The sequence below is a fragment of the Pezoporus flaviventris genome, unplaced genomic scaffold (genome assembly GCF_033815535.1).
Source record: "Pezoporus flaviventris isolate CSIRO_AGI_PZ_B2104156 unplaced genomic scaffold, CSIRO_AGI_Pfla_v1 ptg000001l, whole genome shotgun sequence".
NCBI lineage: Eukaryota > Metazoa > Chordata > Aves > Psittaciformes > Psittacidae > Pezoporus > Pezoporus flaviventris.
Window position 1 is genome coordinate 39,043,748 of NW_026892549.1, and position 27,930 is coordinate 39,071,677.

At 40.8% G+C, this 27,930-nt stretch overlaps 1 protein-coding gene across 3 annotated transcripts in view; it reads left to right on the plus strand.

Annotated features, from left to right (window-relative positions):
• Window positions 1-8,141: 8,141 nt before the first annotated feature.
• The window catches only part of MYO3B (myosin IIIB), a 207,594-nt gene continuing 187,805 nt past the window's right edge, over window positions 8,142-27,930 (plus strand). The window contains exons 1-3 of one of the 3 annotated variants that reach the window (XM_061453075.1): window positions 8,153-8,238; window positions 12,306-12,371; window positions 12,577-12,616. In XM_061453075.1, the coding sequence (XP_061309059.1) occupies window positions 12,365-12,371; window positions 12,577-12,616 (47 nt within the window). In that variant the 5' untranslated portion in view covers window positions 8,153-8,238; window positions 12,306-12,364. Of the gene's footprint in view, window positions 8,239-12,305; window positions 12,372-12,576; window positions 12,617-27,930 lie in introns of all 3 variants that reach the window. The other 2 variants (XM_061453076.1, XM_061453077.1) reach the window with 2 other exon arrangements.

Here is a 27,930-nt window from a genome sequence, read left to right on the forward strand (position 1 = left end):
AGAAACAGATATATTCCAAGACTCAAAATGCCTGTTGCCTTTCATGAGACTAGTGCTGTATTTGTACAATTGATACTTTCCAGCAGGTGATTGATGTCATTCAAATAACCTTCAGATACGTGGCTATTCAGAAATGGCTCATACTTTCACTTTATCCCTACTTGGATTTGTTTTTCTTAATAGCAAGATAATAGCAAGATTTCATGCAGAAAATTTTCCTTGTACAAGGAAAAGAGGTTTGCTTGGGTTTGGTTTTGTTTGTTGTTTTTTTTTTGTAATATATAAATTAGATCGGCACTATTTTAGTGACACCTATTTCACAGACTGGGATTCTTTGTATTTAAATTGTGGGCAGAATTAGGGAATATTACTCAGTTTATTACGTATATTTTTACAATTCTTGGATGTCTAAAGAAACAAGTAAGAAATCCGAAACAATCTCAAGCTGAGGTGCTACAGTAATGCTGCTCTTCTGTGTGAGTATTTCTAAGGATGCTGCAATACATTTTTTCACTGACTGCTGCAGGGCTGCGTTGCATCTGGTCCTCAGAAACATGTCACAAGACATGTTACATTGGTGAATACCAACAGATGGTTCCCCTAGCAACAATAAATAGAAGAAAGCTCAGCCTATTCAAGTGATTTACCCTTATAAGTGTGTGGCAGCAAAGATAGATTTTGAACACTAAGGAAACTCATTAGCTGTAAGAATAAAGCAGCAAATGAAGAACAGTAGATCTCTCTTGCACAGCATTGTTGTTTATTAGAATCATATAGAGTGTAATTACTGGGAATTTGCATAGGATATTCTTAACATGCAATACAACCTCATTTTACTTTTTCCTTCTGCAGCTTTTAGTTTTCTGTACTATGGGGAAAAATGCTATATGAGAAGGAAGAAGACCTTTGGGAACTGGAAATAATCATTTGGATAAGTTCACCATACAAACTTTATTAATAATGTCCTGCAGGCTTGCTCAGGCCTAGCATTTGAGTGACATAGGCCACTCAGTGGTTCAGATGTTCATCCACTAAGGGTAAATTCAGAGATTTAAAAACAACAATTATATCGAGTCTGCCCAGCGATAATTCTCAATGTAGCCATGAGAGGTTGTAATGGCGCTCCCAGTAGTATTATTGCTGCTTCTGTGAAGAAAACTACAAAGCAAGACTAAAGATTACTTGTGGGAGCATCTCACTGTAGCTCTGCAGAATGAAGTGTAAGATTATTGTGTTTGGGTAACCTTGACTCCTGTTGTGGAATAGCTACGCATTAGGTACTGCTAACTGCTACACATTGCTTGCTAGAATCTGTGTGGATCTTTCTCTCAGCAACTGGTATCTAGAATATACAACATGTAGGCTCTTCTCTCTGTATTGTTTGTTGTTGGTTTTCAGGTCCTCTGAGTCACCTTTCCTCTGGAGTTTAGAGCTGGGAATGAATCCAACATAATTCTAACTCACTATAGTTCAGTGGTGCTATTTATATTTCAGTGCCATCTCTACATCAGGCATTCCATCTCCCCCGTTCTGTTTCCAGGTGTCTGCCTGACCTCTGCAGTTTGTGCTTATGATTTGTAAAGGCTGGGCTATGGTTATGGACCTTGAGCCTTAGCCTTGGCTAGAACTGTTACATTGTTACTGCTTCTGCACTTTCCGGATGCAAGTGTAATTACTCTTAAATGCTGTGTTGCTACCTAAAGAGTTTTGCTGCGTTTCTATACACCTTAACTGACTACTCTGCAGCTGCTGGCTTCTATTCTATATAATCTTTGAATATATGCATAAAGTTCCAATATTTTTCTCACTACTTCCACTGATTTCAGAGGCAGTGGAATCCACTCATATATTAACACTGCCAGTTTTGCATTTCCTTCGTTGCTGAAGACCTTTTTAATGGACGTTCTCTCTCCTTTTCAGTTCCCTTTGCGTTTGTTTTGCTTTGAATTCATGCTGTAAAACCTCTTAGTTGCTTTGCCCTTGCTGTCCTCTGTATTCAGGTAATGCAGTAGTTTTGTATTTGGGATTTTTCTTCTACTAGTGCAAATGAGAACAAAACTAGATTTTTCAGCTGGAGCAACCATCTTTCTATGCAAGTCTGCACAGACGCATTAAAGGTAGGAGCTGTCATGTCAGGTGTTTGCCTAACTGAAAGTCTAACTGCAATAAGACCTTAGCTACCAGACCCTTTAGACACAGATTACTGTATTTGTCCCTGCTTTTCCTCTCACGTGGTAAATGGGATGAGGGACAGTCTAGGATGGGATGGGTTTTGGGATGGAATTATGATTTAGATATGACAACTCTGAATTGTTTTGCTTGTCCCAAGACAAAGAAAGCAATCTGGTCTTTGGCTTAGCAGGCTGAGAACTGGCAGCTTTGTTTCCTTCAGGGGCCTTGAGCTACACTCCTACAGGCAGAGCCCTGATTTGGGACTTGGGGTAGGTTCTGTGACTCTCCCAAGGAGCTATTAGCAATGACTGCACACCTTATCCTTCTTTTTATCTTTTTCTTTTGCTCTCAGAAGTACAGCAACCCTACTTTTAAGCAGAGATGCAGATGAGGAAAGTAGCAGGTAGGATAGGGAGTGTTTCCATGTAAACACTCCCTATGTGTTCCAAATATGATTTGGAAGAGAAGGAATGCACAGATGGAGGGAAGTCTTAATGCGAGTTCTCCCTCTTAATGAAGCAGAAGGCTGGCGACCTGTGAAGAACTGGCTGAACCATAGAGTTTTGTTTGTTTTCTTGAAGATGGTGGCAACCTTTGAACAAGGTGCATTTGCATTTATTTAAAAGCTAAGAGGCAAACTGAAGCAGCACCCAAGTGACCTGGTAGGACAAGACAATATGACATGATATGCATTAACTTAGATACTTACACTTGAGAGTGCTGTGTCCATATTTGCACAGCCAGAAATTAAAACTTTCTCAAGATTTTCCCAAAATAACAGGCATTTCAACAGTATACTTAAAGTCTTCAGCAACTGTTTTATCCCTTCCAGTGAAACCTGTTTGTTATAATTACATTAAGCTCTGACTCACCAGTGTTTATGATGTGTGTAGGTTAATGCAATCATGCGTTCTGTTTGTCATCACAAGTCCATTTCCGGACAAAGAAAAATGCACACAGGGATGAACAGGTATTTAAAAAGCATGAAACTCTCCTGACTTTTAAAGGGATTTACTGTAGTGAATAATGTTTGTGTATATCCATTTAAATAAGAACATTTTAAGATTATATATCAGGCTAAGGCAGTGTATCTCAACTTTTTAATTACAGAAAGAGTAGGTTCCAGTATATGTTGTATGATTAAAATACTTCCACATATAATTTGTTGGTTACGTGTTTTGCTACAAGTCAGAACTGTATGTCTATTTAAACACGAACAGATGCAAAAAAAAACCAAAACAATCCCAAATCTACTTAATGGTCAGCACCTGAGCACTTTCATAGAATACACTTTGGAAATGCTCATCAGTTAAATTCTGTAGACTATTTGCTCCCTCAGAAATACTCCATCACTATTCAGTTCTTGAGATCATTTTATATATTTCATTTAATAATAGCTTTTCACCTTTTGGCATCTAGCCATGGCCATAAACATGATGAATTAATTTTTCAAATACAGTCTAAAGAAAGGCTAGAAATAGCTTGCATTAGTGGAACAATTGTATCAATTGTCATGCATGTCATTACACTGCATGTGTAATTAGAAAATACTGCAACAATTAGTTGCTCTTTTCTATCTCAGATTTGCAAACAACAACAAAAAATAATGGCTGTGCTGAAATAAGGCTTGGTTTGGTTTGTTTTCAAGGATAAGCATGTTCATATAAATCATAGTTTAGGATTGACACTCATCCTGTTACTGCAAACAGTAATATTAAGGATGTGAAGCTGCTTGAGTGAGTCCAGAGGAGGTCCACAAAGATGCTCAGAGGGCTGAGACACCTATTCTATGAAGACACGCTAGAAGAGTTGCACTTGTTCAGCCTGGAGAAGGCCTAGGGGAAACCTGACAGCAGCCTTCCAGTACCTAAAGGGGCCTATAAGAAATCTGGAGAGGGACTTTTTACAAGCACATGTAGTGATAGAACAAGTGAGAATGGCTTTGAACTCAAAGAGGGTAGATTTAGATTAGATACAAAGAAGAAATTCTACCCGATGAGGGTGGTGAGGCCCTGGCAGAGGTTTCTCAGAGAAGCTGTGGCTGCTTCATCGCTGGCAGTGTTCAGTGCCAGGTTGAATGGGGCTTGGAGAAACCTGCTCTAGTGGAAGGTGTCCCTGCCCATGGCAGGGGGTTGGAGCTGGATGAGCTTCAAGGTCCCTTCCAACCCAAACCATTCTGTGATTCTATGAAACATAAGAATCTGGGAGAAATCTGGGAATACCCAGTGTCTAGATTCTTACTATGAAATAATTCTTGAGAATACTGAGGGAAAATGCACAATAGTTCATGTAAATATTATTTTTGCTTGAATCTAGGTGTTCACTTGAAAAAATCATTGGCGTATTGAACATAGGAACAGCCTCCAATTTCTTTGTAAACAAAGGAAAGTGTATGAGAGGAATACCTACCTGCCTTTCTTCTCCTCAGGCAACCATAAACAACCTGAAGATGGTTATGCCTGAGCTCAAATAAAATTAATAGGTACAAAGGTGAAGCTTAAAGGTGGGGAGACTCCTCCATACTCACCCCCAAAGGGGGAGAAGTCCTATATAAAATCATTTTCCTCATCAAGACCCATTTCTCAGAGCAGAGATGGAGCTGTACTCACAGTTCATGGCTCTGGACAATAAACTGAAGAGATGGAGACAAGCAAGGTGTTTAGTCTCAGTGTAAGCTATTTAATACTAACTATGCAGATATTAATTTCATTTCCTGCTCCTAACGATTTCTTCAGTAGCTCACTAAACGTTACTCTTCTTTTAGGGTGTTTAACTGGCCTCCTCTGACAGGCTCCGCGCCCGGCTCGGCGCTTCACAAGCAGCAATAGAACCGCGGCCTCCCTGAGGTAACGTCGCCCGCCGCCACAGCCACGCGGCGCTGCCTGACCCGGCTTAGCGCCTGCTCCAGGAGGTGGCGGGCCCGCTCCCGCCGCCTCAGCGCACCGGCAGGGCTAGGGCGGGGCGGGGCTGCCCCGGTTCCACAGCTGTGCCTCGCAGCTCACCGTTTCTCCCTGCCGTAGAGCGGTGAGGCTCCACTCCCGGTTAAGTCTCTGGCCCGGCAGGGCTGCCCCGCCGCCGTGTGGGGTTGAGGGTTGCCCCTTAATGAAGACGGGCTACAAAATGGCAGTCGCCATTTGCCATGTAGTCCGGTGGCGCTGAGAGGCGGCCAGGGGCTGTGGCCTCTCTGAGGCAGTGTGTGCTGGCAGGGCTCGTCTCTGCCGCTGGAGCAGGCCTTTTCCCCAGGACCCAGAGAAGTCTGTTCTGAGCCTGGCTTGGGGAGGCGACCTCTGCCCTGTTGGCGAGCTGCGCCGGCCGCTGCGCTGAGGTGGGGTTCCTGGGTTGCATGGGGCCCGCTTCTGCAGCGCCACACAGGGGGTGCTGCTGACGCTGTGCAGGTACCCTGCCTCTGCAGGTGACCTGTTTCTCGTTTTGTTTTGTTTTGTTTTCCTTTAAACTTTATAGATAAGCAGTGCTCAAAAGAGAAAGAAAAAAAAAAAACCAAACAACAACCTCTGTGATTAAATGATTAAAATGGCAGAAGATAACTACAAGGCAAGAAGTACACGTGATACAGGGTTCGGGCACATTGTGACAAAGCCATGCATAACTGAAGAAAAGTCTCTGTAAGTTCCCTAAGTACCTGAAACAGATCTGGCTTTAGTATACAGTACTTATTTACGCAACATACTATTAACTAGTGAACCATAATACGCGTTGCAAATACTATGCTATATGATAAATTCCTTAAAGCAAGTATATGTGTTCTTTTCTCCCTCCCTGGTACTTATAGGTATGCAGCTGCTAAGAAAAGAAAGGAAAAGGTACCATTATCCATAGAAAATACTGCACACAAATCAAAAAGAAGAGGCTAACTTAAAAAGTCTTTGCAGTTATTTCTCTGAAGCAGTGCATTCAGTTCTGTGTAAATACAAAATGGTTTTCAATTTTCATATTTAAAAGCAAGGTTGGTTTCCCCCCCCCCCCCTTTATTTTCCCCTTCAAAACCTGCACTCTGGAATTCCAGTTTCAGTGTACTGTCAAAACCGAGGTTCAGTGTTTTGTTCTGCAGTATTTTGAAATTATTAAGTGTAAAACTATGTTCCTGTACAGAAATCTGTTAGTATGAGGATGTATAATAATAGCATCAGCATATCAGATGCAGTTATTGAGTTTTTTTCTGGCAAAAAAAGTGAGCTGTTTATATCTTAATTTACTGTGGGCTCTTGGTGAATCTGTTCTGAAAATACACAGAATCCCTATTTAAGACTTTTTGTACCCCCAAATTGAAGTCCATCTCAGTTCTTGATATGCACTTTCAAACTCTTATGCATTTATTTTTCTAACATTATATCCTTTAATCCTCTAATGTTAATCCAGATTGATGTAAATTACTGAAATTGTAGCACATAAAGTAAAAATGGAAGAGTTCACCTAAGTTTTATTCCAAAAATAAAAACGTGACTTGAGTCAAGCACAGCTATTTTCTTACTGGGCTAAGATTTTCTTATGGTAGTCTGGCTAGAAGGCAAGATGGATATAAATTTCTACAAGCTATTTCAGGCCCATTTAAAATAGAAGGCTAGTTCAAGTGTAAATGAATTGTTTTGGAAACAGGGAAAGTATGAACTTCTGTGCTGGTACTTGCAGCTCTGTGGTGTTCCATGATTAGGAACTGTATCCTGGGCTGCATCAAAAGGAGCATGACCAACAGGTCGAAGGAGGTGATCCTGCCCCTCTACTCTGCTCTCATGAGACCTCACGTGGAATATTGTGTGCTGTTCTGGTGTGCTCAGCATAAAAAGGACATGGAACTGTTGGAACAAGTCCAGAGAAGGGCCACGAGGATGATCAGGGGACTGGAGTACCTCCCGTGTGAAGACAGGCTGAGGAAGTTGGGGCTGTTCAGCCTGGAGAAGAGAAGGCTGCGTGGAGACCTCATAGCAGCCTTCCAGTATCTGAAGGGGGCCTATAGGGATGCTGGGGAGGGACTCTTCATTAGGAACTGTAGTGATAGAACAAGGGGTAGTGGGTTCAATCTTAAACAGGGGAAGTTTAGATTGGATATAAGGACAAAGTTCTTTACTGTGAGGGTGGTGAGGCACTGGAATGGGCTGCCCAGGGAGGTTGTGAATGCTCCATCCCTGGTGGTGTTCAATACCAGGTTGGACAGAGCCTTGGGTGAAATGGTTTAGTGTGAGGTGTCCCTGCCCATGTCAGGGGGGTTGGAACTAGATGATCTAGTTGATCCTTTCCAGCCCTAACTATTCTATGATTCTATAGGAACGTTACCTGGAGCAGTATGTTTGTGCATGTTGGAGAGTGAGTGGCACTGTGTTATTCCTTCCTCAGAATTACATGCTGCCTTGTTGATACATGTGCAGAGTAAGTGATTTATCCAGTACCATCCAAAGTTCTTGATTAAAAGAAATACTGTACCTGTGTTTTTGACTCCTGACTACATGGAAGACTTAGTGAGCAGTGCAGGGGCAGCTTGGTTGCTTTAAGAGCTGCCAGGACCAGTTATGCAGTGTTTCTGCCAAATGTATTCAGAATCAAAAGTTCATTTGACAAAGACAACGATTCTTGCTGTGGTATGTCTGGAGAGGCTCGCTAACAAGGGGCTCCTGAGTGCAGGCTTGTCTGAGGAAGAGAAACATTTTGCATCAGGAAACCCAAAGTTACTCTCTTTACCAGCCGCCTGTCAATAAGGAAATGGAAGATAAGGGAATAATGAGCAAAGTGCTGATACACTGCAGAGCTATGAGAGTAATCAAAAACCACTCTTGTATAGGAAGGGGTTTTGAAGTATTGAAAATTATGGTGATTTTTTTTTTTTTCCTCTAGCCCTAGTTTTGAGGTGTAATCGGAATCATCTGAGCACACTTAGTATGATAGGTTGTATGTCTGTAGCTTCACTTTCGTTAGTTCTTACAAAATTTTCTTCTCTAGAGATGAGTTCTAGCTATCTACCCCAAAGAAATAGAAGAGAGGAGAGCCTATGGATCAGCAACAGAAAATGAGGAGGTGAAGAAAAGCCTTGTAGAAACCTTGAGCATAACTGGTCAGGTGAGCACTAAACTTCTTGTCTATTATTCTGCCTGCTGAGCTTCAGTAACGTAGAGCCAGAGAACAGAGAACAAGGCACCTTTGGCTTGGCTGTTTCAGGGAAGTTGGGAATGCACCTGCAGGAACAATCAGCGCTTCACTGAATAGGACTTTTTCTTTTGTTGTTGTTACTGTTTAATTAATTTTCATGCAATTGAGCGGAGCTGAACTGCAGCAGAATTAACAAGCTGCAATTTGTCTGGCAATTATGACATAAGTTCAGAGTAGGCATTTTTAGTAAAGACTCCTGCATTACAAACTAAAATATGGAGCTGTATTCCTCGTAGTGCTAATGGGACAAAACAAACATGCAGAGTTGTTTGCTGTGATGGATTATCACTGTGCTGTTTGATAAGGCCATGTAGCTCCTAAAATGGGGAGGGGGAGATAAGAAGAAGGTGAGGGAGCTGCAGCAGGGGAATCTAAAGGACAGAAGAGTGCACGGTAAAGGTGGTGGTCAGCCTAGGCAGCTGAAGAAAGCACCTGTTCTACTGTTTATGGAAAGTGCAGGGACTGCTCTGCAGGTAAAAATTTAGAAGAAACAACCATCTAATGCATGAAATCAGTCTTCTGCTGGTTCCCTCCTAACTTGTCTTACCTTTCATGCAACTTTAACTTCTTTGCACAGCTCTTGCTTTGGGAGTTGAACAGGTGACATAAATAGTGGGGAAAGGGTGGTTTGTGTGGGGTGATGAATTGTGACTGATGTGTTTGGTACTTCAGCAAAAGTAACAATGCAACATTAACAAAGTAAGGCCTTGGGATTGACGTGGTACACCAGAAACCTGAAAAATAATTTGAGAAACTGACATTGCTTAATTGTGTAGTATTTCTGCAAGGAATTTCCCCCTCTCTGGGGAAGTGAAGTTCTCTAAATAATGCGTTGTGTAGGGCTGTACATGCTTTCTTTGTGGCAAAGCTGGAAAGCTGTATGACTGTGGCTAGAATGCCACTACTCTGGGATAAGTGTCTAACAGTGTAAGGCTGAGCTTTCCCATCTGAATGCTGCACAGCAGGCAAGAAGCTTGTGCTGACCACAGCTGAAAACTGGCCTGTGGTAATGGCATTATGACAAGGGGGGAGGATGTATGAGATTTTTAATTCTTTATTGTTGCTTTGTAAGGAGCAAGGCATGTTAGTAGCCTCTTGCTGGCTGGTCCTCTTTTTCTCCACCTTTTACCCAGTTGATCCTTCCTCAGGCACTGACTGTATCCTGCTGTGTGGAAAGGGAGTACTGATACTGTATGTGAAAAAATGAACTACACTTTATATGTGGAATGCTTTTTCACATATATATGTGGAAAAGCAGAACGACGCATTTGAAAACACTAGTTTGAGTTAATTTGACAATATTTCTTTTGAAATGTATGAAAATTGAAGAAAATTAACACATTTCCTTATATAGCATGATGAGAATTAATAAAAGGAGTAACTTTTAGTAGTAGAGCATGTGTGAGATACACATCTCTCAGAATAAGGGAAGAGTTAAAGATAGCACATATCCTTTCACATCTTTCACTGTTCCTCTGCCCTTGTAGCCAGAATATCAAGATAAAGTGTAAGGCTGTAGAAAACGGCTCTTTGCCTGCCTGCTTAGCCTGACAGTATTACGGCTGATGGCAATTAAAGTCGCTGGAGTCAATTTTTTATTTTTTTCTTCTTCCAGTTCTGAAGGTAGCACACTGACTGTGAAGGGAGGTGCATTCATTACACTGGTGATGTGTTCAGCCCACCTGAGATAATGGCATAATTACTGCTGTCACTCTATTTAGACAGCTGTTTGTCTAACATTCTCATGGACGCTATCTTTTTGGCTTTGCTTGAGCCTTTCTCACTTTACACATGATCGTCCTGGGTTCAGCAGTAGCAGTCATTTTTCTCCTTCTTGGTAGCTGGTGCAGTGCTGCGTTTTGACTTTCAGCTTGGGAACAGAGCTGATAACAATGATGTTTTGGTTTGGCCAAGGACTTTGTGAGCCTCATGCTCTGCCAGGGAGGAGGGGAAGCCAGGAGGAAGCAGAGACAGGACACCTGACCCAAACTGACCAAAGAGGTATTCCATACCACAGCACGTCATGCCCAGGATGTAACTGAGAGTTACCCAGAAGGGCTGGTACACTGCAGGGTTGGAGGAGGTATCGGTCAGTGCTTGGTTGGGTTGGGGGGGGGGGGGGGGGGGGGGGGAGTTATCAGTCGGCTGATGGTGAGGTATTGTGTTCTCTTCCCTTGTTGTTTCTTTTATCATTATTATCATTGGTGGTAGCAGTAGCGATTTGTGTTATACTTTAGTTACTAAACTGTTCTTATCTCAACCCGTGGGAGCTGCATTCTTTTCGATTCTCCTCTCCGTCCCTCTGGGAGTAGGGGGAGGGCAAGAAGAGGGGGGGAGTGAGTGAACGAGCCCTCTGCCTAGTTTTAAACCATGACAATGATTCAGAAGAAAATTCTCTCTTCTTCAGTCTTCTGCTGCAGCAGAAACAATAAGGAATCGTTTATCCATCCAATTCACAGAGCAGCGTTTGCACTAACCCCCAGAGATTTCTCTGGTAAGCAACCTGAAACACTTGAAAGGGATGTAATTTCCAGGGTGTCAGTGTTCACAGCTTCAACAATTTATTAAGCTGGGCATACTGGTGAAAGAAAGATCTGCTTGTATTGAATCTGTGTTATTATTCCTATGTTGTGTGCAATGACTGGAAATTCTGTGTTCAATAGCAAGGTCAACTCTGTAAAGCAGGTAGCAGCACTTCTGCTAATAAATACATACTTCCTGCCTTGTATTTAGCTAGGTTTTATTTTTGTAGAGGACAGGAGCTCATTGTCCATCTTCCTTTGTGGCTAAATGTGAGAGCCAGCCTAAGATTCAAACCTGTTGGGAGTGTAGAACAGGGTATAAGAAAGAAACGCATGGGGTTGGAACTAGGTGATCTTAAGGTCCTTTTCAACCCAAACCATTCTGTGAATTCCAAGTGAGGGAAGGTATTGAAGTGGAGTAAGCAAATTAAGGCACTCAGCTCCAGTTTCACTGAGATGCCATGTGAAGAGTTTCCAGTATGTCCTTTTCCTGAGCAGTGCCCCTCTCCCAGATCCACATGCTGGTCTTACTTTCTTGTTGCGAATGTCAGTTTAAATGTCCAACTTCCATGTGGGTATTCACATTAGAATATCTAAGATGAGTTCTGTGTCTTGCTCCCTCCCCCAAATTAGGAACTTAACATTTAGATGGAGCAATGTGAAGTGTCCAAATAGATTATGTCATTTTCTGAATGCTGTCCTACTCATTAGTATCTGCCGCATGGCACTGCAAGTAATAATAAGAATTCTGCAGAACAGAATACAGAGGAACTAGAAAGTATTCTCTTGAGAGGGAAAATTGATGTCAATTTTTCCTTTCATCCTGGCAAGGTTTCTTATGTTGGTTGGTACTTTCTAATTGCTGTGAGCAAAGACACAAAGTTATGTAAAAGAAGTTCCAGCCTTTGCCCAGAAATCCATAGATTTCATTCCTGCTGTGCTGTGCCGTATTCAGAGTTAATTGGATGACCCAGTTTTAAACCTGAAATACTGTGTGAACTTAGAGACTATATCAGCAACATTACAAGTTGCTTAAAGAGCACATCTGCGGTCTTCGGTACAAAGAGCTGGAGGACAGAACACAGAGTTGGAAGCATGTTAGTGGTTAACGATGGAAAAGAGAGGTGACCAGTGGAATGGGAATGTATACAATGACCATATGATAGAAGCCAGATATTTCCATTTTAGTTAAATTCTACTTTGTGAGAGACTGGTATGAAGGCAGTTCAGGGTACTGTGTTCATCATTTATTGCATTGCAGTAAAGCATTATCCTGCTTCTTTCCATATGCCATTTAGTGTTTGAAATAGATCAGTTGAGAAAGAATTCAGGAAACTCTTAAGTTCCCTTTACAAACTAAATCAGATTGTAAGTTTTGCATTTCTGTTTCATTCATCATGTGCCTTTGAGACCTCCTCAAGTTCTTGTTAATAATTCAGCCTTTACCTATTCTAGGTTTATTGCTCAGAGAGACATTACCTTTTGCTGAGTCCAGCATATGGCCAACAGGAGCTATGTCAGGTGAGTGCAAACTTTAATTTTTCACTTTATTCTCCTTTGTCACTTATCAGCTTTGGCGTAGAATTATAATACAAGCAGTTGGGTTTGTGTATGTCAACAACTGTTAGCTTGGGTAGCTAACTTACTTTGAAACAGCTGGAGAAATGCCAAAGATCTCAAATGTCTTGAAGGCTGTCAAGCTTTTACTTTTTATTTGTTGTTGCAGCAGCTGAGAACAAAGCAAGTCCTGAAGCAAACTGGAATAGGTAAGAAAGAATTTTCAAATGTCATATTCTGTGGCACCCGGGAGAAAAAAACAAATGTATTGTGTTGTTCTGACTCCCTTCCCATAGAATAGATAAGTCCTTGTCTCATTCTGCTAACATGTCATAATTACCTTACAGATGGTCAGCTAGTAGCTATGAAGCATTGCTTTGCTTGCAGCTGTATTTCTTAACCTTTTTCTTTTTTTTTCTTTCTCAAGTAATGAAATTAAAGTTATCAAACTAGGAAAAATAGCTGACTCCTGATTTCATCCTAACACCAAGAACATTGTGAAAGAAAATTACTCACCGAGAACTTGTAATTAAAAATAATGGTTACTGGCTGTTGCTTCTTAATGTGGCCTTCATACATTTGTAGTAGCACAGCTGTATTTGACTCAGGTTGCAGTAGAAGCCTTAATTCCATTCACGAATGTTTTCTAAGGGTAGAACTTCCCTTGTGACTGTGGGCTCGTTCAGCCACTTCTCTTTCTACTGCTGTGCAGAAACTACTTGCTAGAGAGAGACTTTTGAACTGGGTGGTGCATGTCTTGGTGAAATACAGGTCTCTGTGACTGGTAAAAGTCTTAGTTATATTTATTAGGGAACTCTTTGGCCTCATCTCTGAAAGAAAATGACAGTGCTTAGTTTCTATAGGCCTTACCTGTTAGCTTCTTTCAAAAGAGTGAGTGTGTTAAGTCATACCTTAAAAGCTGCTAGTCTTGAGTTACGAGTTTGTAGTGTTGATGGTTTTGATGATGGGCAGTGCCTCCAGTATTGGAAGATGAATAAGCTTTTACAACCTTGATATTATAAGAAAGAATGGGTTGTGAAGGGTGCAGCCTGTACTACTTTCATTATAACTCCTGTCTGAAGAATTGACTCATGGTATACTTTTTTCTGCTGACGATCTTTGCCAAAAAAATAAAATGGTAGCTCTCTTTCCGTCAGGATTCATGGCCCTGTCAGTGTCAACCTATTGTGAAATGAAACACAGGGATTTCATTATCAAAAATTTTAAAAAGAAAAATCAGCTCACTGAGAATATTAATGCTGTAGGTAACGCAGTTTCCAACTAAGGATTTACATACCTAAGTGTTTGCTCTTAAAAGAAGAAAAAGTCTTGCATAGGTTCTTATGTATGTATATAAGTAACAAGAGTAGCTCTTTTTAAGTCATGGTGATCATGAAGCTAATGACAAGACAGTTTGCACTGTCACGCTAAGGTGATCTTCTCTCTTGAAAGATAAAATCTAGTTAGATTAGCACATTTTTGCAGAGATATGCAGTTATCCATGTGTATAAAAGGTTTGACTCCTATTAGCTAGCAGATGCCTGTGTCCTTGACAAAGCTGTATTTGCAAGATAGATACCTCTATAGAATGCACAGTGGTCTGTACTGTATGCCATAGTTTCCTCTCCAAAATGCTTTGTGACTTGCAAATATATAAACATTTTGGGACTAGGTGGAGGATCTTGGACTTCTGCAGTGATGCCTATTCTTGTAAGGCTGCCCTAAGGCCCAGGTGTATTGGTTTGCTGTAGGACCAAGTAAACCCTCTACTCTGTCCTTGATTGACATAGTTACAGGTCTACCATGGAGGTTGTACTGAACTTGTAGGTCTGCAACTGCACCTTTTTTGCTGCCCTCCCAGCCTTCCCTCTTTCTCACATTTGGACCTCGGTGAGCTTGCTAACTGCAGTTATACATCTCCTTGTTGCAGGTGTGTTGTTTTCTAACTAAAGCTTTCAGGAGATAGAAGTTTCTGTGGAACAGTTCTTTAGGAGGACTCTGTCACTAATAAGCAGCATACTGTAAATGCTTGGATAAAGACTTTATGATACCTTGTAGTGGGGAGGTATCCTGCCAGTTGATCTGCAGTGGGCTGCTTGAGTTCAGCTCCGAGCCTGACAATGAATACCAATTGAGATTCATATGTAAATGATGTGCTGTGCACAAAAATATTTAGGTGTAAGAAGGTAGAGGCATCTCTGGCTTTTTTTTTTTTGTGGATAATAATGGAAAACATAGAAATATTTAGGGAAAATTTTCTTCCTGGCATTGAAATCTGGAACAAGAAGTGCTGCTTAAAACTGTTTGAAAGAGTGCTGTCTCTGCTCTTTTTAGTTTCCTGGGTAGGCATAGAGCTAGAAGAGTGATGCTGACCCCAAGGTGGGTCTCATCTTTACAACTGACTACTCCTTGGAAAAGGAAAAAATCTGTCCATTTTTTCATAAATATTTTCCTACTCAAGCAGGATTTTACTCATTTCAGCAAGGTGGAGAGTTTCCTCATTCAGTGTTCTCTTCTGCTTCTATCCTCAGTTTAGGCATCGGGCAAATGCATATATTGTAATATATTAACTTTGAGATTAGCCAGCAAAACCTGGAGGTATAGGGAGAGCAGAAGCTGTTCTCCTTCAGGTTCCTATCTCTAAGTATCCCAGCTAGGCAGTCTGGATACCAACTATGTAATCAGTATCCACTTCACTTCCATCATGGGACAATCCTGTCATGTTGATAGCATGTCCAAAGGACCTGTCACTGAGCTATTTGGTACATGGTTGTGTTTCCTCTAAATAATTGGTATAAAACCTGTTCTGAAACAAAAGGAAAAGAAAAGGGAACATTTTTGATATTGGAAGTATGTAATATAGATGTTGCTAGCAGTTTTCCTGCATATATGGGGAATAAACTCAGTCTGAGGGTATTAAGCAGGAGAAGTTGTAAAAAGTTAAAAGTGGGATGGCAGTTTTTGTGTTCCCTTGTAGGTTTTTCACACTATACTTTAAACTTACTGGAGGGCTTAAGGATTACTTCCATCTCACTTGAAAGAAGAGGGCATGTTTGGTGCACATCATGTTGTCTTCACTTGTTCTCTAATCGTTTCTGTCAGTAGTTACATGGATGATCTTTATACTTTGTGTGTAGCCTGTGAAGTGGATATAAAGACCTGTCAAACTATCTTTTCTAATACATTTTCTTTTGTGGAAACAAACCTAACGTAAATGTCGCCTGCAGTATGAGCAACTGTAGCAGATAGAGCATTAAATTAATGGCTCTGAGAGGCAAGCCAGGAAAGATTGTAAGATGAGATAAGTATGTCAGGTAATGGTACATGACTCAAAAAAATTTCCTGTGATTAAAAATGAGTTCAGGAAAGAAGAGTATATCTCCAAAAAGTTACAGAGCATTTTACAATCACCTATCTTTTGTACTTTTGTAAAACAGTTAAAAAGTCTTTTGCAATTATAGGGAAAATCCCCCATTCATTTAATGAAAAGGATATTTTTCAGCTTTTTTATATTCTTTTTCAACAAATACCTTGAATATGCTGAAGAGTAGGGAATTTGCTCATAAATGTGTCTGGTATGATGCCTCATGTTTTGTGGCAAGATCACTGTTTCAATGAAAAACTATTATAAAACTAAACTGCTTGCTGTATTGTAAATCATACATACTATCATCGAATGTAGAGGAAGTACCAGTGTTAGTCAAAGAAAGTGACTTGAGTTTAGCAGCTGATAATATATAGGAAGGTGATGTTAGTGGAGATACCTTGCTGGTATTCTTTTCATAGGTCCCGAGAACAGAAGCAGTTTATATGCTGGCAGGTTTTGGAGGGTCTGCAGAAGTCAGTGAACAATAAACTAAAGTTTATTATCAGTGATTCATGTAAATAGGCCAAGTTGCTTCTCACTGGTAGTGGTTTGGCCTCTTTCCCTTTTCAAGAGTGAAAGACTATGGCTACTGACTGTAATAATGCATATATTGTAATACAGAGAAACTAGCTGATTTAATAGCTGGACAAAAGGTGTTGGTATGGTGATTTGTGATGGCATGAGGTTGCTCAGCTGAGAACTACACAGAGTTTAGCAGCACTGCTGAGAAAATGTGCTTGGTTTCACACCCTCATACAGTGAACTGGCTACTGTGAAATGGACACCTTCTTTTGACTAATCTGTGAAAAGGCATTTGGAACAGAAAATTAATCCACTCTCTGAGCTGAAAGGCAGATGCTCTTTGTGGCAGGCTGAAAGACTGAGGATGCAACATTTACAAGGAACAACTAAGAATGCAATTTGGAGTACTTGTTAAATCAGATAATGTCCTTTCAGCTATAAGCAGTTGTGGTGAAGAATCTACACCCTCTTCTCCCTTCATAAATTAGGGTGGTCTTTCCATATGTAATAGTCTGTTCTGTCCTGGGGCACATCTTTTGCAAGCCAATTAGTTCCATGAGAATCAAAATGGGGAAAACAGTGTTTTAGCCTTCGGGTTCACAACTGTGGACAAGGATGCTACAATGCTGGCACTTCCTTAAGGTATCTTGATACAGCTATCTTAAGATTTCCTCATATTTGCCTCCACAAGCTGCAGTCATTCCTCTGGATTCCTGGCAAAGTGTTCCTGAAGTGGGGAGTCGTGGGGTGGCTGCCACATCCTAGTAGGTTCCAGTTTTCAGAGAGTTCTGTGGAGATAGTTAATCTGAGTTTCTCTTTTGATTGGTAGTATCAGCTTGCTCTGACATCTGATTAACCTGTACTTACTGCTGATAACACATGCATGCACAAACTTGGGTATTGCACAAATTTGGGTATTGGCAGCAGTGTTTCTCTTCAACTCTTATCTGCATTTTACCATGAGCTGTCTGAAAGAGAATAAAGGGAATACCTAACCACTTGGAAAGCAAGGACTACAGATGGTTCCTCAGGGAGCAATGGCAAAAGCTCTAATAACAAGCACAAGGCAGGAAAATGGTAGTACAATCTTAAACCAAAGTGAAACAGGAATCCCCCTGGGACCTAGAGCCAGCAGCAGAATTGCACTGTAAAGCAACACAAGGGCTGCAGATGAGGTGTTTGAAAGTCAGGAAGTTGGCAGTAGAATGGAACCTGCTGAAGCAGCTGGAGAGGAACCCAGCAATCAGCACTGCAGTGCTGCAAGGGCTCAATAAATGACTAATTTAACTTGGTGGCGCTCTGAAGGAGGTGTTTGCCTTAATTACTGTAGTCCCTCAGAGGCATAGAGGGAAGAATTCACTACACAAAAGTGTATTTTTAGATCTGTAAGAAGTCATGCTATACTTTTCTTCTGAAACAGATTTATTTGTCCCACTTCTTCCCCTGCTCCCCGGTAGCAAGCTCTTACGTTAACCTACCATTCCTGGGGATTTCACCTTTGTCTTTTCATCATCCACTTGGTTACTATCTCCATGCTCATGATCTTTCATAAGACAGACCATGTTCATTGGCGTGTTGTTGTGTGTGTCCCACATAACCCAGATGCTCCTTGTATTTTTGAAGTGAGCTGGAGAGCAAGTTTTGTCTTTTCCTCTAAGAACTCAGCTTTTTCTTTTCTTGTCATGCTTTCCTGTCTGTTCTGAATTTAGTCAGTTACAGATGCATAGTCTGCTTGTCCTAAATCAAGTAATTAAGTAAGGGTTGGAAAATTAATGGGAAAACTACATACAGTTATGCTTCTGTCTGTATTATCAGTAAAAAGTGCATGGTGTTCTACCACAAAGTTACAACAATACCTTTTTAAAAAGAAGCCACAAGAACTGCTGGTTCTGGGACTATTGCTTGTGAGGAACGAACATTGTACTACCACTATGAGAAATTTATTATGGTCCTGTTTAAATAGCTGTAAGGTGGGCTGAGGTGTAGTTTTCTGTCTTTATTTAATCTGGCTTCTCTGAATCTTAACAATATTGTGAAGTTTTAATGTTGAAAGCTTAGAATCATAGAATAGTTAGGGTTGGAAAGGACCTTAAGATCATCTAGTTCCAGCCCCCTGCCATGGGCAGGGACACTTCACACTAAACCATGTCGCCCAGAAAACTTCTGTAAACTTTGTATGGTGCAAATATGTAAACCTTATTTGTTTATCTATTGTCTGTAAGTATTTGTCTACCTGAAATATGGAGTCATCTTTTTAAGTAGGTAGTGTTCTAAGTCCTGTGTTGTACAGAAAAGGGAAAATATTAGGAGAGTTTTGGGAGGCATTTTCTCTAGTGTTCAAAATTAGATGAAAGAAAGATCTTTGCCAGTTCCTTTCTGAACAGAAGTGAAAAGGCTGTATCCCTCCTTATTAAAGTCCTGATGACAAATGGGTATGAATATTTCATCAGCCAGAAGAATATTTTGTTACCATTCAAACTTAGTCTTATGCTTTCATGAACTCAAGACTTTCAAATCAGAATAATTTTATAATCTGTGCCAAAGCCTAATTTTATTAAATAATATATACTAAACTTCCAGAATTTTGCAAGAACTGTTTATTTCATAAAAGAAAATAATTACATTTGAGAATAGGTTTTGAGGGAGAGTTTTTTTTTAAAAGCAGGTCCTGAAATAGGGTTCTGCTTTACAGTATGGGGTTTTGTGTAATTAAATATTGGTTGCCTCAATAATTACTCAGTCAAGAGCAGTATGTCCTTATGGACTTAAATACTTGCTTACTCTGCGTGAAGGAAGAAAAGAAAAAGGAAAAAGGAAAGATGAAAAAGAATTTATTTACCTTAAAATATTTGCCTTACAAGTTCCACACCACACTCAAATCTATTTCAATTAACAGTTTCTATATAAACAGTATCTAGCATTAAAGTTTAGTTTAAGACATATAAAGCCTGACTGTTAGCACCGGGTGATACTGGAGCATGCATATCTTCATCTGTCTTCCTTTAAGCAGGTAAAAATAGTGACCATGGGAAAAATGTATCTGGCTCATCTGTTTATAGAGCTGTTGGATCTCAGTGGTTTTGCTTCTTGATATGCTCTGAAGGATCTATAGAGCTATAGGTCTCACTACTCTTTGGTTTGAAAAACATCAATTTTTTGCATGTTCTGAGGGAAGCTAGCCTGGAAAAAGTTGTGGGTAAAGTGCCAGTAGGCACTCTGCAGTGAGGGCTGGCTGCCCTGCAAGGGCAGGTGAGCCAGGAGCTGTGGGTGCCTGTGAGGCAGCAGAGGCAGTGGCCTCACTGAGCATGGGCCATCCTGGCAGAACCCCAGCCAGGTGAGGGTGATAGGCCCAGGGATGGCAGCTGGGAATGGCCAACAGTCCAGTGACTGCCAGGCGAGTCTGTATCCACAAGGCAGACTCAGGGTCTGGCTAGGAGATCAAGTCCACACATTAGGGTTTGCATCTGAATGAAAACGGGGTACATGTTCTGGCAGATGCATGGCTGTAGGATAGCTTGGGCAGGGACCAGCAGTGATGGCCTGAAGTTAAATGCAGCTCCCAAGGAAAGCAGATGCTCTGACATTGCATACTTTTGCAAAATTGTGTAATCCATTGTGTTGCTTATGTCTCTTTGCATATGCTGGGCATTCCTTTGTTTGTTGTTGCAGTTGATAAGCAGTTTTACATCTGGCTTGAGTCAGAACTCACATACTTGTCTGCTGCAGGTCTGTTTTCTCCTAATATTGTGAATTCATGAGCACCTTTGTTATGTCATAGTACAGCCCACTCAAGATAAGAGTCATTCTAGCATGGATGGCTTCGGTTGCTGACACAACCTAATAGCCTTGTCAAGGATTAATTCTGGATTTTGCAGTAGTTTCCTTTTGAGTAATCATAATAAGATCTTTCATCAGGAACTTAACTCATCAACTTGCATGATTGTCTCATCATCTTTTGGCAGCTAATTTTTTAAAGTGTTTTCTTTGTACAAATAGCAAACCCCGAACCTCTGGTGGATTTTACATAGGGTACCATATTCCTTCTCTTTTTGTGACATTGCACTGTACTTCCTTTCTACAGGAAAGGTACATACTTATGAACTAGCAAATACATCAACTGCTTCAGAATCTGACTGTCATCTGAAAGGTTTTCTTCCTTTTTCACTGGTGTTCAGTAGTTGAAGGTACAGAATAAACCGTGGTTTATGACTCCTCATTTTTCCTCCTTTTTGTTCCTGGAGCCCTGGAGGCCAGCAAAACACTTCTGAAATCGCTATAGGTCTGAGATGCTTAGAGAACAAATCCTGCAAAACATGACTCTCTCTAACCTGTCCCTGTCTGTTTTGGGGATTTTTTTCCTTTTTTTTTCTTTTTTTTTTTTTCTTCTTTTTTCCTTCCCCTGTAGAAGCCAAGTTATATGAATTTGCAGTTTCAAAACCAGCAGTCTTCATATTTTGTGACCTTTTCCTGTCTGATCTTTCTCAGTAGTGATGAGAGGAAAGCAGTGTTCATAGTCTATGGCATTATTTCCTAGCATTTGTAGTAGTACCTCTGCTTCCAGACTCATGACAGTAGTGTTTCCTCTGTTCTGGACCGAACTAGACAAGAATTCTGTGGTCTTACCTTGGAAATGCTTTGTTGCAACATCCTTCCAAAATAGGATCATGTTAAACTAGTATCTAACTCCAGCAACATTCATTATTACCACATACAGCCTCTATTAAAACTCAGTTAAATGAGACATGCCTTCATCACATTTGTGTGTCTGCTTAACCTATGGTTGTTAACTTACAACATAACAAATACATAAAAATCTAAATATTAAAATTTTGATGGCTTTGGCTCATAGGTTTGACCATTTTCCAGTTAATGTTATGCTTCACAATGGACTAACAGATTGTGAAAAGGTGAGCCAAATGTGAGTAATCACGAAAGTTTCTTGTAGGGCAAATGAAACTCTTTGCATGAGGCCTAAAGCTGTCAGCCTCTCCAGAAAGTGGCAAGCAATAGTTTGATGGAGAAACAGATTACTTCTTAGATAAATGACTAGTAGCTTGTGTTTTAGGGAGGTGGACAAAGGCACATTGTCCCAGAGATGGCAATGGATTATAAAGCAAAATGGTTGCCAAAGTAGGATTCTCTTCTGTGAGGGGATAGGAGCTGAAAAAGAGCTGTGAGTTTATTAGATAAGAAGACCCCTCAAGACTGATCCGATTCTGGATGGATGTAAACTTATTTCTTTTAATTTCTGTTCTTTTGTGACTTTAAAAAACTTTATAAATGGCATTGTCTATTGCAGATGTAGTAAATAAATTCTTTTATTAGCTGTTTATGTTGACCTGGTTTGGATGAGGAATGATATGAGTACAGCCATCTAACTTCAAGGAATTTATGCCCATAGGCTCTTGCAATAGATGGTACTGAACTACTGTCAGGCAGCCAGCAGCCCAAAACACTTACCAGAAGCTATAAAGGATAGTGGAGTTGCACTGGCTAATAACTCTGTGCCTAAAAAGAAAAGAGATTTCTATTGCTGAAGAGGAAGTGTCTCTGCTAATGCTAGTGAGAAGCCCAAGGATTGCAAAGAAGTGTAAGGGTAGAGGATGTTACTGCAAATTTTAAAAACTGGGAAATTAGAGATAGAGAAAAATGAGATGATATTTCTAGGGTACACACAAAATTCTTCTGTCCTGATATCATAGCCCATTCCTAGACTATACTCTTAAGATCAGGTGTCTGCCAGCTCCTGTTAGTTGCTTTCCATATGGTGGTTGCCTTCACTAATGTAAAGGTTGAGCAGACTGTTAGGTTGGCATGCCTCTGAGATAACATCCCATTTTTAGAATTAGTTCAGTTTTCATTAGTGAATTAACTGGACATATAAATATTTATGACTATCTCAGATGTCCGATTACAACAGGAAATAAATAATTAATTATAGAAAATTACCTTTGTACAATTGATACCACAAGGATATAAATCAGATATGGCAATTTAAAAAAAAAAAGCAGCACAATATATTGGTGTAGTTTAAACCCAGCTGGTACATCAGCATCTAGCAGCTGCTCACTCACCCCCCCTTTCATCCCTCCCCAGGCGGGATGGGGAGGATAATCAAAAGAATGTAAAACCCGCAGGTTGAGATAAGAACAGTTTAATGCCTAAAGTATAACTACTAATTATAAAGGAAATAACAAGGGGACAGAATATAAAACCAAAAGGGGAAAGTAAAAAAACCCAAATCAATAAACACAAGTGATGCACAGTACAGTTGCTCGCCACCTGCTGACTGATATCCAGCCTGACCTGAGCAGTGATCTGACCTTCCAGTTTATATGCTGGGCGTGATGTGTTGTGGTATGGGATACCCCTGTGGCTAGTTTGAGTAAGGTGTCCTGTCTCTGCTCCCTCCTGGCTTCATGTGCTCCTCCTCACTGGCAGAACATGAGAGACTGAAAAGTCCTTAATGAGAGTAAGGGCTACTTAACAGCAACTAAAACTTCAGTGTGTTATCAGCATTGTTCTCAGACTAAAGGCAAACACAGCACTGTACCAGCTACTAGGAAGGAAATTAATTCTATCCCAACTAAAACCAAGACAGTTGGTTTTTCTGAAAAACTCTTGAGTATATTTTTGGTAGAACCATTCCTGGGTAACAAACCTTCCATTGCGTGAACAGTAATGATGTGAGAAAGTCTATTTACAGAAATTTGCATGTGATGTAAGTGTATTAACAGTTGGGTGAACAATCCAACGCTTGGTGAATTCTGCTTCACAATGATAGGAATAGCCGACATCGAAGGATCAAAAACCAACATCGCTATGAACACTTGGCTGCCACAAGCCAGTTATCCCTCTGGTAACTTTTTTGACACCTCCTGCTTAAAACCCCAAAAGCCAGAAGGATCGTGTCCTGGGTTCAGCAGTAGCAGTCATGTTTCTCCTCCTTGGTAGCTGGTGCAGTGCAGTGTTTTGACTTTCGGCTCGGGAACAGAGCTGATAGAGATGTTTTGGTTTGGCCAAGGACTTTGTGAGCCTCATGCTCTGCTAGGGAGGAGGGGAAGCCGGGAGGAAGCAGAGACAGGACACCTGACCCAAACTGACCAAAGAGGTATTCCATACCACAGCACGTCATGCCCAGGATGTAACTGGGAGTGAGCCGGAAGGGCTGGGAGACTGCAGGGTTGGAGGAGGTATCGGTCGGAGCTTGGTCGGGCTTGGGGGGCGAGTTATCGGTCAGTGGGTGGTGAGGTGTTGTATTCTCTTCCCTTGTTATTTCCTTTATCATTATTATCATTGGTGGTAGCAGTAGTGATTTGTGTTATACCTTAGTTACTAAACTGTTCTTATCTCAACCCGTGGGAGTTGCATTCTTTTGATTCTCCTCTCCGTCCCTCCGAGAGCAGGGGAGGGCAAGAAAGGGGGGGAAGTGAGCGAACGAATTACCTGACTGGGTTTAAACCACGACAGATCGTGAGGCCCCGCTTTCACAGTTAGTTTTACCCTACTGATGTTGTGTTGTTGCAATAGTAATCCTGCCCAGTATGAGAGGAACCGGAGGTTCAGACCCCTGGTGCGTGCGCTTGGCTGAGAAGCCACTGGCGTGAGGCTACCATCTGTAGGCTTATGACTGAAAGCCTCTAAGTCAGAATTGCATCTAGACATTTGATGTTGTGCTGTTGCATCATTGGTTACTTGTGATTGACCCAGGAGATGACAATCTTGTTCAGAATGCGTGGGTAAAACCCTTCCCGAATCTTTGTTAGCCAAGGCAGGCCTTCCTCATAGGAGAAGGAAAACTCCTATGTTCAAACCCGGGCAGATGGAGCTCATCTAGCCTTGTAAGGTCTTCCATCTAAGAGAAGGACACTCTTGTAAAACCTACAACCTGTGGACTTTGCTGTCACCATCCTAGCTAGCCAGGCCGTGGCAATTAAACCTCAGGTGTAACGGGTGGGGCCAGTTCTGTGCACGCTGCGCCTCACCTAAAAAATCCACTGCGCAGGCTGGAAGGGCTCACTCTCACTGTCTGTAGCGACAGGCCAGGGACGAAACAGTAGGTGACAAGGTGCATGGGAAGCTGCAGATCCAACCTTGTATGCGGGCAGATCAGGGCATTGGTCGCTCGAGATTGCCCCAGGAGATGACAGTCCTGGTCGGACACTTCCTGATTGCCTAAGCAGCATTTTTTCCAACCAGATTTCCCTATCCCACATGCCCTTGGTCATTGTGCTTGTAGTAAGTGTGGGTAAAGCCCTTCCCAAATCTTCACTTGCAAAGCCAAGCCATCAATTGACAGTTGGGACAGTTATGGAAGTCTACATATATTATTTCTGTTTGAAGTTTCTGTGTGTAAGTTTATCAGACTACAAGCATCATTTTGAGTAGGGGTATATTTGTCTGTTGTACTACTTCTCTGTTAAGTTGGTTAAAATAAACTACACCTGCCAAAGCTAACAGAGAGGACAAATTAAATTCTGATAAGTGAAATGGCATTAAATAAAGGGTTGAATACTCTGTTACAAGCCAGTTTATCAAGCTTTAAACTTTGGTCACATAGGGGATTTGAAGAGAAACCATCTAATAAGGAAGACCAAGGATTAAAGGAAAGGGATTCTTATCAGCCATTTAAAAGGAAAATCAGCCTCGCTTTCCACAAAAAGGGTGCTTGCTGCAGAGGTCAGGAGAAATGACTTGAAAGAGAACAACTGTGTTTCAGCTTAAGTGGCACAAGCTTGAAAGAAGAGATTGAGGACTCCTGCTTACAGTGAGTTAGAAGCTGAAAGAGTTTGATGTGTCAGGAAGTCTTAAAGCAAGATGTTTACTGTTTGACTGTTATGTTCCTTGTAATAGCTAAAGTAAAGGGGTTTTCAAAAACCCTGTTAAGTCGGTGCATGTATCCATTTCACCTCACACATCTTTAAAAATGCCCTTGTTGTGGAGCTCTGAGGGAGGGTTTCAAGGCACTGGAGAATGAGCTGCCAGCATACCTCTGTGGCTAGCTGAGCTGGTGCACAAACTCATGTGTCCAACAAGAGAAGCCAAAATGCATGACCTTTGAGTCTTGAAGGACGCTTACAGCAATCTGTGGGGTTCTCTTTGCACTGTTACCTGGGGACAGCTGATGAGACTTCTGTGAGGGCTACCACAACAGAATATTGCTGGAATGTTTACAGAGATACAGCTTGGGATTCGTATGTAGGAGATAACTTTAAATACAGGTGTTACTGTTGAAAGTTACTAGTTTTTCCAGTTTGTAAACAGAGAACCCAAAAACGTAAAAGAAAACTGAATAGCTGCTAATGAATGGCTAAAGGCTGGTTATTCCAGGTCGCAGTTACTGTACCCAGTGCATAGTATAGCATCCTTACCAGTCATGTTTTCTCTTTGTAAATTAAGTTCAGGTATTCTCTTAACTTTGTTCAGGAGCATCTGCAGCAGACAAGAGTTAATCTGGCAAAAGAGGCCAGTCTGTTATTACTTTATTCTGTGTTTAAATTCTATTCTGAAAGTTTGTGGACTTTTTTTTTTTTTTTAATTCTTCCCTCTTCAAGTTCACAGCTGTTGTGGGTGTTACTCTCCTTTAAATCCCCTGAAACAATAGGAATTTAAATTGATTAGTGTTTCTCTATGTGAAACACCTGGCAGGGGCAAGCTCTGAGAATTTTTGCTTGTCTCCATATTGGCATCTGTTGTTTTTACTGTGGCAGTTGTACTTTTTTCCTCAATTAGGTACTGAGGACTTTGGTACTGTGCTTTTGTATTAGTGGACATTAGGCCTATATGTAAATTTTGTAGACTTTCACTTTTCATAACACTTTATGTGATAAAGATAAAGCAGATCTTTTTTTATTGATGACCATATATCAGAATGTATGGTAACGTGTACCAAGATCTAAATTATTGTTTGAAGTTAGAAAGCCAGACTTTTTGCAGGATGAATATCATTGTGATGGTTTAACTCCAGACAGCAACTAAGTACCACACAGCCACTGCCCACTCCCCCCACACACCGGGTGGGTTGGGGAGGAGAATCAGAAGAAGGAGTTAAGAAGGAGTTTAGTAATTGTAGTAAAATATAATAATAAAAATAATAATAGTAATAATAGTGAATAAAAAAAATGGGAAATAACATTCAAGAAACACAAGTAATGCACAAAACCATTGCTTGCCACCTGCTGACCAATGCCCAGCCTGCTCCCAAGCAGAAATGTGTGGCTACCAGCCAACAGCCCCAGTTTATATACTGAACATGATATTCTATGGCATGGAATATCCCTTTGGATAGTTCAGGTCAGGTGTCCTGGCTGTGCTCACTCCCAGCTTCTTGTGCACCTGGTCACTGGCAGAACATGAGAAACAAGTCCTTGATCAGGGTAGGTACTACTTGGCAACAACTAAAATATCAGTGTGTTATCAACATTATTCTCACACTAAATCTAAAACAGAGGACTGCACCAGCTACTAGGAAGGAAGTTAACTCCATCCCAACCAAAACCAGGACAATCAGAGAGAATCAGAGCACTACAGCAATGTTAATTGCTATGCAAGTCACAATATGCAAATGCATATGCATATTTTTTTCCTGAAAATAGCTTCCCATCAGAGTTTGCTAACACACAGTCTTTCTGCTTGCCTTAAATATTAACAAATGGTAAGGTCTTTTTGGGTTCAGATCAGCAAAAAACAAATTTGTTTTTGTTCCTCTCTGTAGATTAAGGTGTTACTACATAACATGTGTAGGTATAAGAGCTCTGAGCAGCTTCTATGTGTATCACTGCATGTCCTTTTCTCTTACCTACCTGTACCCCAAAATCCCTCACTGATTTTCAAGTTCAGTAATTAACTGTGAGCAGCAGTGGACAATGACATTGTCCTGCCACTTTTTGTCAGTCTTTTTGACTGGGAAAGCATCAAGCCAATTGCTTGTGGATTTGCCTTGGTCTTTGTTACTGACTTGAACTTAGATTGTTATAGGCCCAGATAGCATAACCTGAATAATACATTTATATTTTATTAAACTTAATTCTTTAAAGGTTCTTTTGATAGGTGCTCCATGAAGATAGCTGCTGAAGGAAGTTTAAAATTAATGGATTCTATTTTGTATGCCTATTATTATTTTTGAAGCCTGTTAGAGAAGAGAAATTATGCAAATTGGTGTCACGCTAGGCTACTGCACACATGCTGGTACTGCATAACAACTAGCTCACTGATGAAAATACTTTATCTTAAGCAGGAGTCATTGTCAGCACTAAGAGATGTTCTTTGTATCCTGGTTAACCGTTTATTATTATTTTTCTTACAGATAAAGGAGGGTGTTCTTATTAAAATTTCTCATTAGAATAAGACTGCTGTAAAAATAATACTGGAGAACTCTAGTGATGAATTGTGATAGATTACATTATACAATTAAGGTATATTGAAAAACAGTAGGAAGATTCCTTCGAAAAATTAAGCAGTTGTTGCTCGCCCTCTATGAACGACTAAGTGGCTTTAATTCTTCAGCTCCTGAATGTAAAAGACTTGATAAATAGATCAGGCTCAGGATCAATTAGTGTCACAATGATCTTCAGTATTAATGAAGCGAGCTGCTAGGATTGAACCAGTTTATCTGTACCCTTCATGACAGCATCT